The sequence below is a fragment of the Lepisma saccharinum genome, chromosome 20, assembly GCF_977018435.1.
Source record: "Lepisma saccharinum chromosome 20, izLepSacc3.1, whole genome shotgun sequence".
Lineage (NCBI taxonomy): Eukaryota > Metazoa > Arthropoda > Insecta > Zygentoma > Lepismatidae > Lepisma > Lepisma saccharinum.
In genome coordinates this window covers 67,922,871-67,941,745 of record NC_139248.1, presented here as the reverse complement: position 1 = coordinate 67,941,745, position 18,875 = coordinate 67,922,871, and the positions used below count along the sequence as shown (strand labels likewise).

The following is an 18,875-nucleotide window of genomic DNA, read 5'->3' as shown; positions in this document are numbered from 1 at the left end:
ATCAGACTCATTCCAATTGAAATTTCAATTGGAACCAATAGAAAATTCCAGCTGGGTATGCATGCCACAGGCATGCCAAGTCCATCTTTTGGTAGCTCAAGGTCGCTGACACATACCTACCTGCTGCACAATAATATCTGACCAAGGCAGAAATTAATTTCATTATAAAACATAAACTAAACGTAACGTTTCAACCTTCTACATTTGTACTTGGTGCAGAGTCTGAAGAAGACCTTGCTAGAAGGTTGAAACGTTACATTAGTTTATGTTTTATAATTAAATAAATTTCTGCCTTGGTCAGCATATTGAGTTTTTCATATCATGGAAACAAGGCTTAATGGTGTTAATAATATCTGTCGTACAAGTGATTTTTAATACTACTATTCCGGTTTCCCACTGAACAGCCCTTATATATTATTTTAAATGTAGAAAAAAGTGGTTATGTGGACCTTTAAGAAGAAGCTAGAATTGTGATTTTTATTTCCTTTTTATTTTAAGTCAAGCTGTATTTATTTATTTATTATTTTTTTCTTTTGCAGGATATGATGAATCGAGAAAAAGAGGACCAGCTTCCCATGATGCAAGTGGGATTCATAGATTCAATCTGCATGCCTGTTTATGAGGTAAACTTAGCTTAAGATTGAGAGAGACTGAATTTTTTTGTGTGTTTTATCCTAATTTGCTGGCATTTTTTATATTTTCAATAATGTTTTGTTGAAATTCATTTTCCAAAACACACTTAAATCAACCATTAGGCTTAGCTATAAGACTTGCCTCAAGAATGTAACGCTATGCCAGTAACCTGAATTTCATGAAATTTTTTAAGAAGCTTAAAAAACCAAAGACTGCAAAAATGAACTATGTCTGAAAGCTCAAATAAATAAAACCATTATCTGGTGCATGGAACATGTAATGAATGTGAATTGTGATGCATTGTTATTTGCACAAATAAAAATCACACTAATTTCAAACAATAACAAACACAATCACTTCTAAACCATTCTTCTGTTGTGGAAAGTATTCTTGGAATTTGTTGCTCTATGAGATCTATTCAAGAAGTATACACCCTTTGGTTAAGAAAAAACTCATTTGGAAGTTTCAAACCATAATCCCCTTCAAAGCAGTATCAGGAATGGAATACAGCTGGGCTGTCACATTCCACATAATGTCTTGTTGTGACTCAAATTGGGTTCCTTTCAGTGGCATTTTCATCTTCGGGAACAGCGAAAAATCGGAAGGAGCCAAGTCGGGAGAGTAGGGAGCATGACAAACCAGAGGAATGTTGTGTTTGGTTAAGAGAACCTCAATCAGATGCAAGTTGCTTCTGTTCTGTTCTGTTGTTAGCGTCTTTGAGCAAATTTTGCTGACACTCTTCGCATGAACAAATCCTATCTCAAAATGGAATGTACATAACCAGTGCATATCTCCACCTCATCTGTAAGTTCTTGGATGTTAACATGATAGTGCTGTGCGACTAATGTTCACTCTTGGTCAATCACCTTGTCAATGGCTTGTTGAGAGCATATGAGAACATGGATTTCTCTCCGCCGACATGTGGCCATCTTTGAAATGGTTGTACTACACCTTAAGGTGGATGATGCCCAGGGAAACATCACCGAAAGCCTGCTGAATCTTTCAAATGGTTTCCTCTTGTGTATCACCAAATTTGATGCTATGCAGCTGCTCAAGTTATTGTCATTTCACAGCAAATGAAAATCCATTGGATTTTACTACACTCACTGACTCATAGGCTTGCCAGCTGCTGACACTCTGTGCATACTAGAAAAAAAATCATGTATACATATGAAGGTGTTCTGCCAATCTGTGTGGCAGAGTGGTTAGCATGGTGTGCTACGGCACCAGATGTCTGGGTTCCAGCCTGGGCATGGATGTTCTTTGTCTCTATCAATTTCATCATATCATCACTCATCCTTATCATCGTGATTAGCCTAAAGTGGCAGAAAATGAAGTAAAATACAAAAGATAAATCAATCAAACCAACATCTCTCCATCAGAGGACATCTTCCATGCTTAATTTGTTTCCATGAGAAAAAATAAGGTTAGATACTTTTGGAACGGACCTTGCATGCTTGCAGAAGCTAAATTGATGAACGTGGAGTAGGGCATAGGACATAAGTAACACCTCTCTCTCCTACTTCCTAGTGCTTTTCTAGGTTACTCTCATCATGCAAAGGTGCTACCACAGACAATAACTACAGATCGATACACGTAAAACTTGCACAAGGAAGAGAAGTAAGCAGAATTTTACACAGTCTGTGTGATTCCATAACAAGAAAAATTTTAGAAGTATAATAAGCTGAAAAATGTTGTGTACGATATAGCCATATTGTTATAATAATGATATGTAAATGAATGTTGCAGTTTGAGTAATACATTTATTGTGGAATATGATGAAAAATGTTTAAAGCATGTACCACAACTTTGTACAAGTTGAAATCTAAAGCTTCCATGACCAGCGTAATACTACAAAGCAAGAGCTCCCAGGTTCGTTCCCTGGCTAAGGCTTGGATGTATCATTGAGTTTGTTCCATGATCCTTTATCAGTTCATCATGCATTCTCATTGTGGATTAACCCAGTAGGTATAAAAGTGGCATAAAATAACTGACACAGAGGTTGATTCACTTAGTGTTCACTCATCTAGACAGTCCTGCCTTCCTCCACTGGTTGTGTTCGATGTGAAGGCCAGCACACTGAACTATTGCTGGAGATTGCAGTTTCCATTGGATAATACTGCTTTGCAGTTGTACAGTGGGCCATGTGTATTACCATGCAAATTGTCCATGACTATTTTCATTAATTTTTCTCTTACATCCTACGTGTTTTTATGCAATGGATTTTTATGTATGTTGATGCAGAAGATGTCACCAGCTTGTTTTGAGTTTTCTTTAAATTCTTGAAGCTCTTATTGCGTCAAATAAAGTGCAGGAACATGGTGATGGAAATTTTGCACAGTAATACACATGGATCCCACTGTACCATGCGTATCTTATCCCACTCCTGTTGGCAAGCTTTCTCTATGCCCTTACATGAAGATAGGCAGTGTTTCACAAGTCGAAATGCACAGTAGTTCATTGGTACTCTTCACAGGGATGTCAATGAAGAGAACTGCATGAATACTGGTCTCTGCTTCAATATGGATTGATAGAATGACAGCGAAGTTTTTCCGTGTGCCTGGATGCCTTGTCTTGATGCACTTCCACCCAATTAGTGTCCTGTCCATACAATGTGGGGATATCCTCCTTGTAAATATCAGTTAGCATATGTTTCTGATAACACACAGCATTGATTTTCACTTTGTTTTTTCTCGTGATGTATCAAAATCCAGCCACAATTGGGAAATATTTCAGAAAACTTCCAGTGCACTGGTGAACAAAATTTTCATTCTTTTGCATCGAAATGTTCCTGTATGAACATTTCCACAGTTTGTTACATGTATCAATGCTTCAGCTAAGGTCCCCTGCCAGGTGATGCTCGTACAGCTTCCCACAGTTGGTTTTTCGTTTCATGACATGGTTTGCATTTCAGAGCGTGAACACTGACCTTGTGTATCACCTTCAGACATTGATAATTGCAACACATGGAACTGTTTGGCCATAGCATGCTGTGTCAGAGGATTCTCAGAAGCAGTCAATTTGCAAATTCCACGCAGCACCGTTGTTGTCAGTTTCACTGGTCCGTTTCAGATGGTGCTTTCTGTGTGATAGATACCCCAAGGATATCCTCGCACTATGGCGTTCACTGTGAATCTTCTTGCATGAAATCCTGGCACTGTTTGATTATGCTGGAACAACTGAACTTTGCATCGGAAAGTGCTACAATGTAGCCTTCTCAGAATCATTTCACTTTCAGCAGCGTTAGACTTCACACAATGCGACCACTTGGCTAGCTGACACAACAAGCACTGATGCATATGTGGTGCAAATTTCATATCCATCTTATCTATGGAAGCGAATCAACCTCTATAGAATGAAAAAAACCTAAGACTAGATGAGTACTAAATTGACAGTGAGTTCAATAGAACATTAAATTTATGATTGTAAAATGCATATGTTCAAGCTAAGAGGTGTCATGAACTGTATGGTAACATACAGGGTGATCACAATTAAAGTTGCCCTACTCAGAGTCCTCTGGAGCCTGATCCAAGCAACGGATTGTGCTAAAACTTGATGTAGGGGCTATGCAGACCATGGAGAAACAAATTCTGATGAAAAAAATAGTAGTTAAAATTTTTACCACCAGCTGGAAATGTGGCGCCTAGAATTAATTTTCTTACTTAGATCCCTCTGGAGCCCATTCGAATCAACAGATCGTGCTAAAACTTGGTACAGAGGCTATGGAGAGTATGGGGAAGGGATGCCTGACAAAAGAAATAGTTCAAATTTTCACCACCAGGTCAAAATCTGGTGCACAGTGAACATCATTCCAGGTAACACTTCTTCCGACCTCTGATCACGTTGCCTTATTCTTGCGAAGCGTCATTCACTTTGACAGGGTGCATATTGAACACTGTTGTTCCAACATCTAAAAATTACTGGTTGTTGTTACTTCAGCGCCACATTTCAACATAGTGGTGAAAAACTTAACTATTTATTTCTTCATCAGCATTTGCTTCCCCATGTGTCCATAGCCTCTATATCAAGTTTCACCACAATCCAGAGTGCTCTGAGTAGAGGAAATTTAATTATAAGCACCACATTTGCACTTGGTGGTTAAAATTTGAACTTCTTTTCTCGTCAGCATTCACTCCCCCTTGGTCTCCATAGCATCTATACCGTTTCAGCACAATCTGTTGCTTCGAATGGACTCCAAAGGGCTCTAAGCAAGAAACTTAATTCTAGGCGCCACATTTCCACCTGGTGCTAAACATTTTAACTACTATTTTTTTCATCAGAATTTGTTTCTCCATGGTCTCCATAACCTCAACACCAAGTTTCAGCACAATCTGTTCGAATGGCCTCCAGATGGCTCTGAGTAGCGCAACTTTAATTGTGGCAACCCAGTATTTCCACCGTACCTAGGTATATATGTATATAACTAGATCACATCTTTCTAATTTTCCTCTTGCGTTGTCTAGGCTTTTGCAGGATTGTCAGATAAATTGGTGCCATTAGTAGATGGAGTGAGGAAGAACAAAGAACATTGGTTATCTTTAGCCGAACAAACACTAAACGAAGAACACGAGAGTAAAGAAAGTGTATGATAAACAATGCTCCGTCCATTGTGTGAAGAGAAGCAAGTGATTTTTACAATGAGTGAATTCATTCTGCATCGAAAGACATGGAAGTGGCTGGTGACGTTTGAGGCAGAATCTTTTGGACCATTGAAGGATGCCTTTGTTTTGTATGTATTGTACAGGATGTTGTAAATTGATAATATATGAATAAACTAATATATATATCTATACTGGAGTCTTTTGAATGAACGGCAGGCTGAAGATCAGGGAAAGTAATATGGTAGACTGTTTCTGTTCAACCGTATGCACTAGATGTTGTGATCTCAGGACCAGAAAAAGGCTCTACAAATTGTTGCAATAAGTCTATCTGTCGATGAACTATTACTGCTCCCACTGGCGTATGCATGATTTTTGTCAGAGGGGGCTGGAATTGTAAAAATGGATAGAACATAGCTGTTTTTTGGGTAGAGCCAAGTAAACTATAAAATATTTTAAAAAAGGTAAAGGTAAAGTGTTCCCCTGTGCTTAGCACCACGCCATGAAGGCGTATAGGGGGTGTGGGGGTAACGCCCCACACTTTCTTGATCCGGTCGTGAATGGGGGTGATGTGATCAGCACCACGCCCCTGACCGCCTTTACCCCCAGGGTTTCCCCCGGGTACCCATGTTATTCGACGCTGGGTGGACACCGGGGCCGCTTCCAACGTTAGAAAAGTTCCCGGATTTGAACCGGCTGGGGATCGAACCCGGGACCTTTAGCATGGTAGTCAGACGCGTTACCGACTGAGCCACCGCGGTATTTTATTTTGTAATTACTATTTTTAGCCTTCATGTTAGAAGTTGTTCAGATACAAAAATGTATTTACCACATTGGTTTTTCCAAAATTTGCTTTCATTTGGAAATGTTGATTTTATCATAATTTCGGGATGGGCTGTATCCCCATCAGTTCCCTTCCTGCATGTGCCATTGACCACTGCTGACTTCTCCAAGAAAGAGAAGTAAACTACATTCAGACCTAACTTACTATACAGTTATATGTTTCTGTTGATAATTTAGAAACTATGATGATATTAAGAACTGCAGTAAAAAATATGTACTTTCAAAGAAACAAAATTAATTTCCCTAATGGATTGCATTGATAGGATTCGATCATTTTTAGTAAAGATGTCCGGAATATGAAACAAATATTGGAAGTAAGGCCAGATGCAAGAAAAATAAGTGGAATGGAAAATATGAGTTTGCAAAGAACCAAGTTGTTTGAGACTTGAGGAGATTGACATAGAACTGAGGCAGTTATAGTTGCAGGAAATGGATTGATGAAGGATGAATTTTCAGTTGCTCACTTGCATTTGTAAATCTTATGCACTGGTGTTACTGTCCTACACAATGGCCATGCAGTCTTAAGGCATCTTGCTTTGTGCTGGAGCTATGGAACACATGCAAGCTCGAGCCTCCTAGGGGAAGCATTACAACTTTTCTCTTGAGATTTCGGCCAGTGTATGTGACTGGTAGCCACCCATCATTGTGAGGAAACTGGAGAGCTATGGATGAGTAGCGTAACCTGGTCATGGAAACCTACAACGACGACTGGGGGTTTGTCGTGACCACATGTCAATAGCTTTAGAAAGTAACAGATAACTTTGTAAGTAATGCATTAGTAACATGTGCTAATACATTAACTTGCAAATTATTATTTTTGTTTTGATGTGATGGCTCTCACTAAAATTAGACCATTTTTTCTTGTTATAGAGTTTGCAAATCCAAGCTGGCTGCTAAGTTGACAAGAAGTTTCAGGTGGCAACCCTTTTTGTCTTTTAAAACTTGCAACTAATTCGGTGAAGAAGTTAAAATTCCTCACGTTAGTCTCCCTGATGGCATAGTGGTAACGTTGTCACCTTGTAATCAAGGGGTCGTGGGTTCGACCCCTGCTGGAGGATTGCACAGTAGTACGGATCCTACTTTAAACTGTAGGCATGGATGTCCGAAAGGAGGGGGCCAAGGAGGCAGTGGAGGCACCCACCCCCCTGGAAAATGAATGTTCATCTAAAAAGTATATATTTCACACATCAGTCACAGAATTTATGTTAATTATTATAAAGGGTTTAACCTTTTGGTGCCCAAGCGTCTCGAATGAGATACCCAAAAGTAACCCTCGGGGTACCAAGCATCTCGATCGAGATGCTGTGTCAAGGTCGTAGTTTTTACGTTATAACTTTTCTATTTTTGGCTAGAATTTCGATTTTATTTTTTTATATTGTTCCTAACACATGTATTTAACAGAAATGGTTTTTTGCATTTTTTTTGTCTTCATGAAAATGGAGGGGGAGAGGCTGCATTTTGAAGCTTGAATCAGTGGCGTCCCGACCATTCCTTTTGGGGGTACAACTCAAGTTACATTGGTCATACGACAATGATGCAAATATTTTTCTGTTTCTTACATGCCAGCGATAATTTCTATGTGCATTTTGAACTTTTCATATCCTTTTTTTCGGGGGGCGGGGCAGGCCCGTAGCTAGAACTGACCTCCAGGGGGGGCTCACGGGTTATTAGGGGGGGCTTTGTATACCAAGTCCATTTTTTAAAAGTTTATTAGTATTAAATGAAGGTAAATTATGTGTGTCGGGGGTTATTAAGTTAATTTAAAACATAAAATTTAGAAATATCATACAAATACTACAGTTTTTTCCAGATCTTCTGAAACATCTCTTGAAGTGCTAATGATTGCTACTGACACCATCCCTTAATACACACTCCATATTTTTTTTGATGATACATATTTATATCATACATGTTAAAATGTACAATATTCACTTCAATCGTAGTGCCTACCATACATTCCACCCCCGGCCAAAGCAATAAAACTTGGGATCTGTTGACATTTGACGTAGATGCGGAAGGAATGTGGATAATGACATCCAAGTCCCAGATTTCCGTCAAATGAGTGGCTGCAACAGGGGCAGGAAAGGTACACATAAAGAAGGCTCCCTATGAAGGAACTTTCTGAAGTCTAGAGAATCTTCTAAACACTTGCCGCTGTTTAGACTTCTGCTCATAAGCAAGATGTACAAACGAAGTTGTAAACAAAATAATATATTCTGTCTACATTTTCACTCTTCAACCAAACAAATTAGAATACAAAATTGTTTTACCGACTATCAAGGGGGCTGGCGGCAGTGGCAGGGGGGCTGGCAACCATGTCAGGGGGGGCTGAGCCCCCCCTGGCCCCTGTCTGGCTACGGGCCTGGGGCGGGGGGCGAAACCCCATTTATTTAAAAGTATTTTCAGGGGATTTCCCCCCTTTCCCCTCCATATATACGCCGAATGTGCATAAATTATATATCGTCTAAATCTGTGATTCATTCTTCGTACAACGGTATATCTTTCATATCTCTAGGGCATTTAGTTTCTGAGCTATAGTCATTTCAAGGTACCGCTGCATTTTGAAGCTTGAATCAGTGGCGTGCCGACCATTCCTTTTGGGGGTACAACTCAAGTTACATTGGTCATATGATATAATGCAAATATTTTTGTGTTCCTTACATGTCAGCGATCATTTCCATGTGCATGTCGACACTGTCATGTACTTTTTTTTGGGAGGAGGGTGGGGGAACCAATTTTTTTTTTCCAAAATTTTGGAATTTTGAGAGTTAGCTCCCTCCCCCCGCCACATATACGCCGAATTTGCAAAAAATTCATATAATCTGAATCTCTGGTTCATTCCGCGTACAACAGTATATCACTAATCTCTCTAGGGCAATTAGCTTCCGATCTACACTTATTTAATTGAAACTCTGCATTTTGCTCAAAATCGGCTCGGTACCCAGAGGCTTACTTGTGAAAAAGGTCTTGGGCGTCAAAAGGTTAAAGGACATAATAATTTCAGATTGTAGTAGTGTTTTTTTGAGGGGACATCACTATTATGGGGGAAAATATGCCGCTTCTGCCTGCCCTGGAAATAAATTGCCTTTCTTGCCTCTCCCTGGAAAAGATCCTGCAGACACCCATGACTGTAAGCTCAGTCCCAATTAGCGTATCTGTACATAAAGTGCACTTAAAATAACAGATCAAATTAAAATTAGTATGAGGGCTTGGAATTATAATATCAACGCATCTGTAGAATCATTTTCCTGAAGTTTACTGTTATTACAAGCATAAGAAAACAGTTTTTCGTTGTGATGTTTCAGGAGCACACGCGCTCCCTTCAAAACTGTTTTCTTATGCTTGTAATAACCGTAAACTACAGGAAAATAATTCTACAATGCAAGCAATGCGTACATACAAGAAAAACTATCTGTAGAATCACAGTGAAAAACAAGTTTATGCCATTTATACCACACATTAACTTTATACCTAGATTGTAACATGACAAAAGGACACTTTCTCCCCATTACATACACCTGTGCATTAATTAGAAGAATGTTAGTTGTCCCTGTCTACTTGTGTAACATATAGTGCCTTTGGAATTGGAGAAGAGATGATGATGATCAAAGTGCAACAGGTCATCTGCATCAACTGCATATGTTCATTTGTTTCATGCTCGATCTTTTAATTTCTGGCACAAATGTATGTAGTGGGGAGGGGTGTCCTTTCGCCCTGTTGAATGCTAGATATTGAGATAACATGTGGTGTAAATGGCATTAACTTGTAGCAGTGGTGGCTGGTGTGCATCTCAGCCTCGTGCCCAGAAGAAGTGTTGTTACCCCACCAAATTATTCCCACACCTTTCTGCTAATTGTATTGGCAATCTGAATTATGACACACCTTTCACTGATAATGAGAGGATAGCGGTTATATTCCACGAATAAATATGAGATTAATTACAAATTCGAAATACCTCGGTGATATCTTCAATGGATCACAAGAGAAGATTCATGGTCTCTTTTGTGACGTGTAGAAAATTCAGCATTCTACGACCTGACAAAATCACTCGCAATGTTCTACCGATAAATTGCTATGGTTTGTAAGGGATAATAATATCACCAGTATTTTGTGTAATTATCATGTTTTAATAATGTGTGTTATCTTTCTTCAGTGTAGATATGCCTCATCAGAAACAGCGTATATGTCAGTTAATTACCATTTTTAATGTACTTATTCAATTTAGTTATTGACATGAGCATCCTCGAAATCCTAATCAAATACAATACAACTAGTTCTGGCCAGCACCTTTACAGAAATTAGTGGCCACGGTGGCTCAGTCAGTAACGCATCTGACTACCATGCACAAGGTCCCGGGTTCGATCCCCGGCCGGTTCAAATCCGGGAACTTTTCTAACGTTGGAAGCAGCCCCGGCATCCACCCAGCATCGAATGACATGGGTACCTGGGGGAAACCCTGGTGGGTAAAGGCGGTCAGTGGCATGATGCTGATCACATCACCCCCACTCATGACCGGATCAAGGAAGTGTGGGGTGTTACCCCCACACCCACTATAAGCCTTCATGGCGTGGTGCTAAGCACAGGGGAGCACTTTTTTTTCTTTTTACAGAAATTATCTCAAATCAGTGACATATAGTATAAGTTATGTCGTTGCCTTGTAATCAAGGGTTCCAGGTTCGATACCCGGCGAAGGCACATAGTGGTTCGGATTCCACTTTAAACTGTAGGTCCAGTCCCGATTAGCCTTACTGTGGATAAAGTGTACTTAAAACACCAACTCAACCAATATAGTATATGTTACAGATTCTCATATGCACTGAATAATGAATTGGATTGACTGTTCTATGACAAAAATACAAGATTAAACTCGGCTGATTACTTAAAATTTTCTTTGAACTTCAGTGAGAGTATCAGCATTGGCTCATACCACATACCACACATATCGGTGACATACCTACAATATTCAGTAAAACTCATACATACAGCATCCATTTAAATGTTTTAATTCATGCTGAGAATTGAATTAAAAAACACTTTGTGCCTTCTACAGTTCAAGTGGAGAAAGTAGCTTACATGAAAGGTGTGAATAATAGAAAAAATATCCTTGGCATGAATTTTATGTACTTCATAGCTTCCTATCTTCTCGTGCACTTTTGAAAATGTCGTCGTTCTGGCTCATCACAGAAATGGAACTAGACTTGGATACATTTCCCAGTGTGAAGAATATTCCAGCAATGCTCATCACACAGGATGCCATCTGCTCAGCTTTCAGTCCACGGTCGTGGAACAGGAAACTTAAAGGCCCGCACTTGAACCAGGAACCTGGCCAGTACCGTATCGTGTCGAAGTTATTTCCGGCAATCTGAATAACATACGTTACACCATTCTTCAGCTGTATTGGACGTGCAAAAAAGGTTTCTACCGGCAACTCTGGGTTTTCATGAAATGTAAATGTGCTTCTCCTTATGCAATCTCCAGCTTGGTCCAGCAGAGACACTGTGCAAGATTCTTTCTTAGTTTGAGTGTCAGGCTCCAGTCGTGACGACGCTGACAGCTGGAACCCTCGAAGAAGTATATCGTGCGTCACAGAGAAACGAGTAGAAACATCTGATATACACTGGATCGTCTCGTGCGGGGAATCGGACCAATTGCATATTTCCAAAATGGCTCGTGGGTTCGAGTCTATGTTAACCCAATCAGGTATCTTGACACGGCCTTTTCGTCCACCCATTATCATGGAGAGAATAGCTGAAGCTTCCGGAGCGTTCAAAATTCCTGAAGGCATCACCGTCTCCTGAAATTCTGCCTTCGGAAATGCCAGGAATCTGATGTGACGAAGTGCACTGATAGCGGAAGTTCGAATATTAATTGCTGATGCGTTCAGCCCCTTCCTCTCTGTCACTCGTTTTGCCCACTGTATCGCAAGCTCGTACAGCTTTCCCTCGCTTTCAATAGCGAGTGAATCTTGTTGCAAGATGAGCAGAAATGCATGAGAGTTTGTTTTCAAAAATGCAGGATCCTTTGCAATTGGATATATGTGATCTCGTATGGTCTGCAACAAAATAATATACTTTTATGAGTAAATAGATGTAAAACTAGGGATGACACTCATTAATCACCACATAATGTTTTTTTGGGAAATAAGATATATTGGTTCATCGGTAATATTGTTAATAATTCAACTGATTAGATATTTCTAAAATTTCTACATATATGCCATTGTCATTTTTCTTGTGAATACAAAAACAAATTTGCATTTTCATTTGTACAAAATTAATTAAAATCATCTGGTCACCTGCAATAAAATAAAATAAACAACGTTAAATTGTATAAAGTTAAATTTAACACTACTTACGTGAGTGAGTATGAAGCTTTTTTGGAATAACATTTCAGGGTCCTACTACCCCCTTCATCAGGTTCGTAACTATTTTCCTAAGCACTGAACATAGTGTCACGTTAAAAAGTGTTAAAAGAGGATTAGGTTGAGGTTAGGGTTGAAAACACTTTCCCTGACACATTCCTAATTAGAAAACTCCACATATTAAAAATCCCATAAAGACAAACCATCTATTTCGATTAAAGCCACTTAAAAACGGGAACACTTGAAATCGATAAAAACCCATGTCAGTTGCAAGGCCAGCGCTGGTGAACAACACCAATCTGATATGAGGTGAAAGCTGCTTCTCCTCCTATTCAGTCCCTGTTCCCCTCCTATTACGTCACCATTCTAACGTAAATTCTCGTTCCTCACCAGCCGTTTGGATGACCTCCGGAGTAACATGAAAGCCGATCTTAGGTTCAGTTTTCATTGCCTTATCCCATTTTTTTTAAAAGTCTTCTTCCAAGTTGCCATCATCCCTGTTAAGTTTAGTACTCCTCCCTATACAAATATTCACAGCTTCATAAACATTTCTACCTAATTTATTTTCCTCTTTCCTGATCACCTCTCTCTTTACGATTTTATGCCCACTTTAAATGATATGTTCAGATAGCCCCGATTTAGGGACTCCCTCTCTGATGTCATCATCATGCTCTCCCTTCATCTCACGTGCATGCTTCTTCCCGTCTGCCCAATATACTCCCTGCCACATTCGCATTCTATCCTGTATACACCTTTGTGTCCATCTGGGTTTTCCTTCCCCCTTTTTATATTCTGTGAAATGTTTTTTCTATATTCCGGGAGGCCTTCATCCCACATCTAACCCCATATTCCTTTACAGTATTTTCTATTTTTTTTTCAGAAACCCCTTTATAATATGGAATTCTGACAAAACTAACTTTCTCTGTTTCCTTTTCCTCTTCTCCTTCTTTCCTTGCTTTCCCATTAATGTCATTACTAATCTCCCTTTTGAAGATCTTCTGCGCTTTCCTGGCTATTTTATTCATTTCTTGGTTCGTGTACCCATTTTTCTCCCCCACCTCCATTACCCATTCTACTTCCTTTTCTTTTTCTTTCCCTTCATTGCATAATCTTCCTGCCCTGATGAAAAAATTGAGAAGAACATTTGTCTTTATTTTCCCGGGATGTTCTGATTTTTTGTTTATATACAAGTCCCCGGCTAATGGTTTATGGTATACACCTGTCTTTATTCCTTTATCTGTTTTTGTAATACTAAGGTCCAAGAAATTGATCTTACCGTCAATGAGATTTTCCCTTGTGAATTCAATCCTTTCGTCCTTTTTTCCTAATTCTTCAAAAACAATATGGAGCTCTCTTTTCTTCCCTATGATTAATATATGTCAAAGTACCTCCCATAAAATTTAATGTTGCCCTCTGTTTGCTCCAAAGCAGTTTTTCTACATAATGCATAAAAGTGCAGGCTACAATACCTGATATCAGGTTCTCCATTACTAACCCTTCTTTCTGTCTATAAATCTTATAGTTGACATAAAAATAATTATATCCCATTACAAGGGTGAACCACCTAACCTATTCCCAAGCTGTCAAAATGACAACCCCATTTTCCAATAACCATCTTTGTAGACAATCACCTGCTTTCTCTCTGGGTACACTTGGGTACAACTTGACCACGTCGAAACTACTAATTTTATCTTCATTCTCAATTTCTAACCTTTCAATAGATTTTTTAACCTACACAGAGTTTTTGATGCTGAACAGGCTGATTTAGTTTATTTTCTTAATACTTTGGCTAACCCGTACCCTGGGTGTTCATATGTCGGAATTATGGGTCTCAGTGGAATAACAGTCTTATGCATCTTAGGTATACCAAAATCTGGTGGAATGCTACCTTCTTTTACGTCTTTAATGAGACTCTCTTTTCCCCCTGTTTCCTAATGTAATGCTAGTTTCGATTCCTTTTCTTACTTCATTCCTAATTTTATTGATTAAAAGTGGGCATAAAATCGTAAAGAGAAAGGTGATCAGGAAAAAGGAAAATAAATTAGGTAGAAATGTTTATGAAGCCGCGAATATTTGTATCGAGAGGAGTACTAAACTTAACAGGGATGATGGCAGCTTGGAAGAAGGGTGAGTTAGACTTTTCAAAAAATTGGATAAGGCAATGAACACTGAACCTAAGATTGGCTTTCATGTTACTCCGGAGGTCATCCAAGCAGCCGGTGAGGAACGAGAATTTATGTTAGAATGGTGACGTAATAAGAGGGGAAGCAGCTTTCACCTCATATCAGATTGGTGTTGTTCAGCAGTGCTGGCCTTGCAACTGACATGGGTTTATATTGATTTCAAGTGTTCCCGTTTTTAAGTGGCTTTAATCGAAATAGATGGTTTGTCTTTACGGGATTTTCAATATGTGGAGTTTTTTTAATTAGGAATGTGCCAGGGAAAGTGTTAAGTGTTTTCAACCCTACCCTCAACCTAATCCTCTTTTAACACTTTTTAACGTGACACTATGTTCAGTGCTTAGGAAAATATTTACGAACCTGATGAAGGGGGCAGAAGGAACGTTGTTCCAAAAAAGCTTCATACTCACTCACGTAAGTAGTGTTAAATTTAACTTTATACAATTTAATGTTGTTTATTTAATTTAATAGTGAGTAATACACACCAATCTACAATATGATACGCACCAATCTACAATATGATACCTGCAATAATAAGGAGTTAATCATATCAGTCAGTTTCCTACACAATAAATGTGCCATATTACATCAGACCAATTGGTGATAGTCTTCTATTGGTAGTCTTTCAGTAATTAAAAAAAAAACAGGACCTCCCAATGGCATAGTTGTAACACCGTCACCTTGTAATCAAGTGATCCTAGGTTCGATACCTGGTGGAGGCACATAATTGTTCAGATCCCACTCTAAACTGTAGGTCCAGCCCCAATTAGCCTTTTTGTGCATAAAGTGGACTTCTAAACAAACTCAAACAATTATACAAAAAATACTAATGATTGAGAAAGGGCTAACATTTAACACTTTCAACAGTACTGATAAAATACCAATATAAATTTGAAAATCCTGATAGCCAATGCTCTACCAATCTAATATTAAATGTTTCATAACGAACATTCTTAATTACTGTGTGTAACAAGATAACTACAATGAGTTTCATTTTTTTAAAAAAAATAGATGTACAAAAATAAAAACAAAAAATAAAACAAACATAGTATTCAAATAAAACTTACATAAATTACTAGGGTTACGAGACGTCCGGTTTTTCCCGGACATGCCCTATATTTTAGCCTTGTGTCCGACGTCCAGGAGGAATTTGAAAAATATCATAAATGTCCTACATTTTGAGTGTCTGGAACCATTTGAAGTTCGTGTAATTGCTGAATATGTGTTTGCCACTCCAGGTCATAATGAGAGAGTACTTTTATTGCAATCAGCATAACCAAGTCATAAGAAAAATATATTTTTTCAAAAAGTCTGTAAAATGTTTGATACTGGATTTCAGTACAGTTTCAGAGTTTGACTCTTCAGTGTCTCATAAACATATTTTTGACTGACCTGAAATTTTGATACAAATTGGCTCCTCTGAGAAGTAACAGTTAAAACAAGTTGTAAGAAGACTCGGGCCCATAGCCAAACAGGGGCCAGGGGATTTCTTACAGAAATGAAGTCCCTGTGTTTAACAAATCAGTTTCATAATTATGAACATGATTATCCTAACTTAATTACTGTACATAATAATTTGTTAGATCTTCAGTTTGATACTTTTCAGCCTTCTATATTATTTACACTTTCCAGGTCATACACAGTGGAACCTCGATTTTACGTTTTTCAGGGGACCAAGCTGAAAAACATGAAATGCAGGGAAAATGTAAAATCTGAGAAAATTTTATATTTTGTTCTATTGGGAGCATGAATATTGAATGTATAATGTAAAACTGAAGAACATAAAATTGAGGTTTCACTGTATCATTATTATGAAAGTAATGAAGGATAAGGGCTTATGACCTGTGTTGTACAAATTTACACAAGAAATCTCTGCGTTCAGCCCACGCAATGTTTTTCAAAAGTTGGTGCCACTGTGTGTTGCTAATACATCTTACTTGGAAACAATTCACCATGTGCTAGATTGAAACTCACCCTCAAACACTGCTTTTGCAGCTTAGTGCATCCTATGCTGGTTGAGAATTCGAGCATTTTACATGCATTTTCAGGAGTCAGGCAGTCAATAATGAATTTCTTACTCACTTCTCCCAGACGTGGCATGAGGTACGTTTGAGCAGCTTGGAGTATATCACAAGCATCCTTCATGTTTACTAAGTCCACAGCATCAGTGTAAGCATAACTGTGAATGTGAACGAAACATTTTATTAACACCTTACTACTTGGACATATTGGACACACGGTTGTTCTTAGTTATATGAGGGGTGACAGCAAGGTCCACCCTGTCAAAATGCAATTGGCATATTTTGTGATAACAATAAAGTGAAAGTGATGAAGAATATGTTTGGAAACTTTTGAATGTGTGTGTTGCCAGAAAATTTCATACATATAGTGTACTGAAATGTATTGTAATTCTATTCTGTTTCTAACATTTACACACAAAAGTTAGGGGAAAATTTTAGTCATATACCTACTTATGTTGTGTGACCTCTCATGTAAAACTTTGGAATTTTGAAAACTGTGGAACTATTTATTCTTTGAATTAAATTGTGGAAGTATATACAGTGCTCAAAAAAAGTTTTGCATATTCAGGGTTTGTGATCATTTTATTGTACTAGATACATGAAATCATATTTACCATCATATCATACCAGAATCACACCACAAGCACAAGATTGAAAATGTGGGATGCGAAACACAAAAGAAAGGTAGTGCAATACTGTGTATCTACGGCTCGCAGGCATGCTTGGGATCAACAGATGGGAGTTCAGTACCGTGTATAGCCACCTCGAGCCCGAAGGCATGCTTGAACATGACGGGGTATGCTAAGGATAAGAGCATTCAACTTCTCCTGAGGAAGACTGTCACACTCTTGAATGGCAGCGTCCCACGATTGCACCTTGTTCACAGGAGGATTTTCAAGGCTGACAATTGCTCGCTTCAGGTGTCCGCATGCATGTTCCAGACAGTTCATGTCTGGAGAATACGCCGGGCACACCATGCGTCGAATGCCATGCAGATCAAGGAACTCTTGAACCACTCTGGCTCAATGTGGTCGAGCGTTATCATCCACCAGCGTGAAGCCATCCCCCACACTTGTAGAGAAACCTGCTACCACGGATTCGAGAATAGCGTTTCTGTACATCAGACCAGTCATGTGACACTGGAGAGGAATTAGGGGCATACGTCGACCAAACATGATTCCACGCCAAAACATGATGGAGCCCCCCTGCTGCTGGTGACGTTCCTGGATGAAGGGCTCGTTCAATCTCTCATCTGATCGTCTCCAAACCCTTTCGCTTTTGCTTAACGGGTGCAAACTGATGGTGACCTAGTCTGTAAAGAGCGTGTTCTCCCACTGTTCCTGACTCCATTCACTGTGCATTGTTGCCCACCTCACACGGTCTCTCTTATGGTGTGGTTTCAGAGGAATCTTGGGTATGGATCTTCTTGACGTCAATCCTTCCTCATGAAGTCGATTCCGCACTGTCAATTGGAAACATTCACTCCTGAGGCCCTCCGCAGATCTTGGCACAAAACTGGTAGCAGTTACAGTGGGTCTACAACGTGTCAAAATCACCACGTACCGATCTTCCTGCATGTTGTATGGCCTCCCTGTCCTTGGTCGATCAGCAACTGATTGTGTCTCCCTGAACTTTTTCCACACTCGAGAGACATCACCTTGGCTCACTCTAACACGGGCGGCAACGTCTACTTGGCGATATCCCTCTTGCAGCAGCGTTACAATTCGAATCCGGTCCGTACCAGAAATGGTTGCTCGAGGCATGTTGCCCTTTGTTTTCCACCTGCTCTCTGTGCAGTTTCCAACTCACAAGTGCGGATAAGACACGGACAATGCCTCCCATCGGGCTGCTTTCAAATCTGCTCAGGGATCATGTGGCAAATACTGCCCTCTACCTGCTGAATTGGAGCATTATGTCTGTTTCTGTCTCGGGCATTGCTCACATAATGAACATTGTATACCTTTTGGGGATATCGCGACTCAAACCGCATGCAATCATAATATGTAAAACTTTTTTTGAGCACTGTAATTCGGTTTATTTAATAACTTTTCCGACAAGTTATAAATACTCAGAACATTTCTTCACGAATCCTCTGGGAGGCCATAGCACTCACCTGTGAGTCAATGGGCCATAGGTTTAGAACCAATGGTTTAGCCTACAGCAAAATGCATGATCATGTGAATTTCCAAAAAAAAAAAACACTCTTATGATGAAGAGGTACAGCATATGGATGAATTTA

The 18,875-nt window shown here is 39.2% G+C and overlaps 2 protein-coding genes across 5 annotated transcripts in view; one reads left to right on the top strand and one right to left on the bottom strand.

Annotated features, from left to right (window-relative positions):
* The window catches only part of Pde11 (Phosphodiesterase 11), a 492,115-nt gene extending 486,702 nt beyond the window's left edge, over positions 1-5,413 (top strand). For all 4 annotated transcript variants that reach the window (XM_083141571.1, XM_083141574.1, XM_083141572.1 and 1 more), the window contains 2 exons: positions 540-623; positions 5,097-5,413. In XM_083141571.1, coding sequence (XP_082997697.1) covers positions 540-623; positions 5,097-5,222 — 210 coding nt within the window. In that variant the 3' untranslated portion in view covers positions 5,223-5,413. The remainder of the gene's footprint in view (positions 1-539; positions 624-5,096) is intronic.
* Positions 5,414-11,054: 5,641 nt separating this feature from the next.
* Positions 11,055-18,875, bottom strand: part of LOC146003678 (BTB/POZ domain-containing protein 6-B-like) — a 41,401-nt gene continuing 33,580 nt past the window's right edge. The window contains exons 5-6 of the mRNA XM_083142040.1: positions 16,590-16,794; positions 11,055-12,126 (exon numbers count right to left, since the gene is read on the bottom strand). Coding sequence (XP_082998166.1) covers positions 11,200-12,126; positions 16,590-16,794 — 1,132 coding nt within the window. The 3' untranslated portion in view covers positions 11,055-11,199. The remainder of the gene's footprint in view (positions 12,127-16,589; positions 16,795-18,875) is intronic.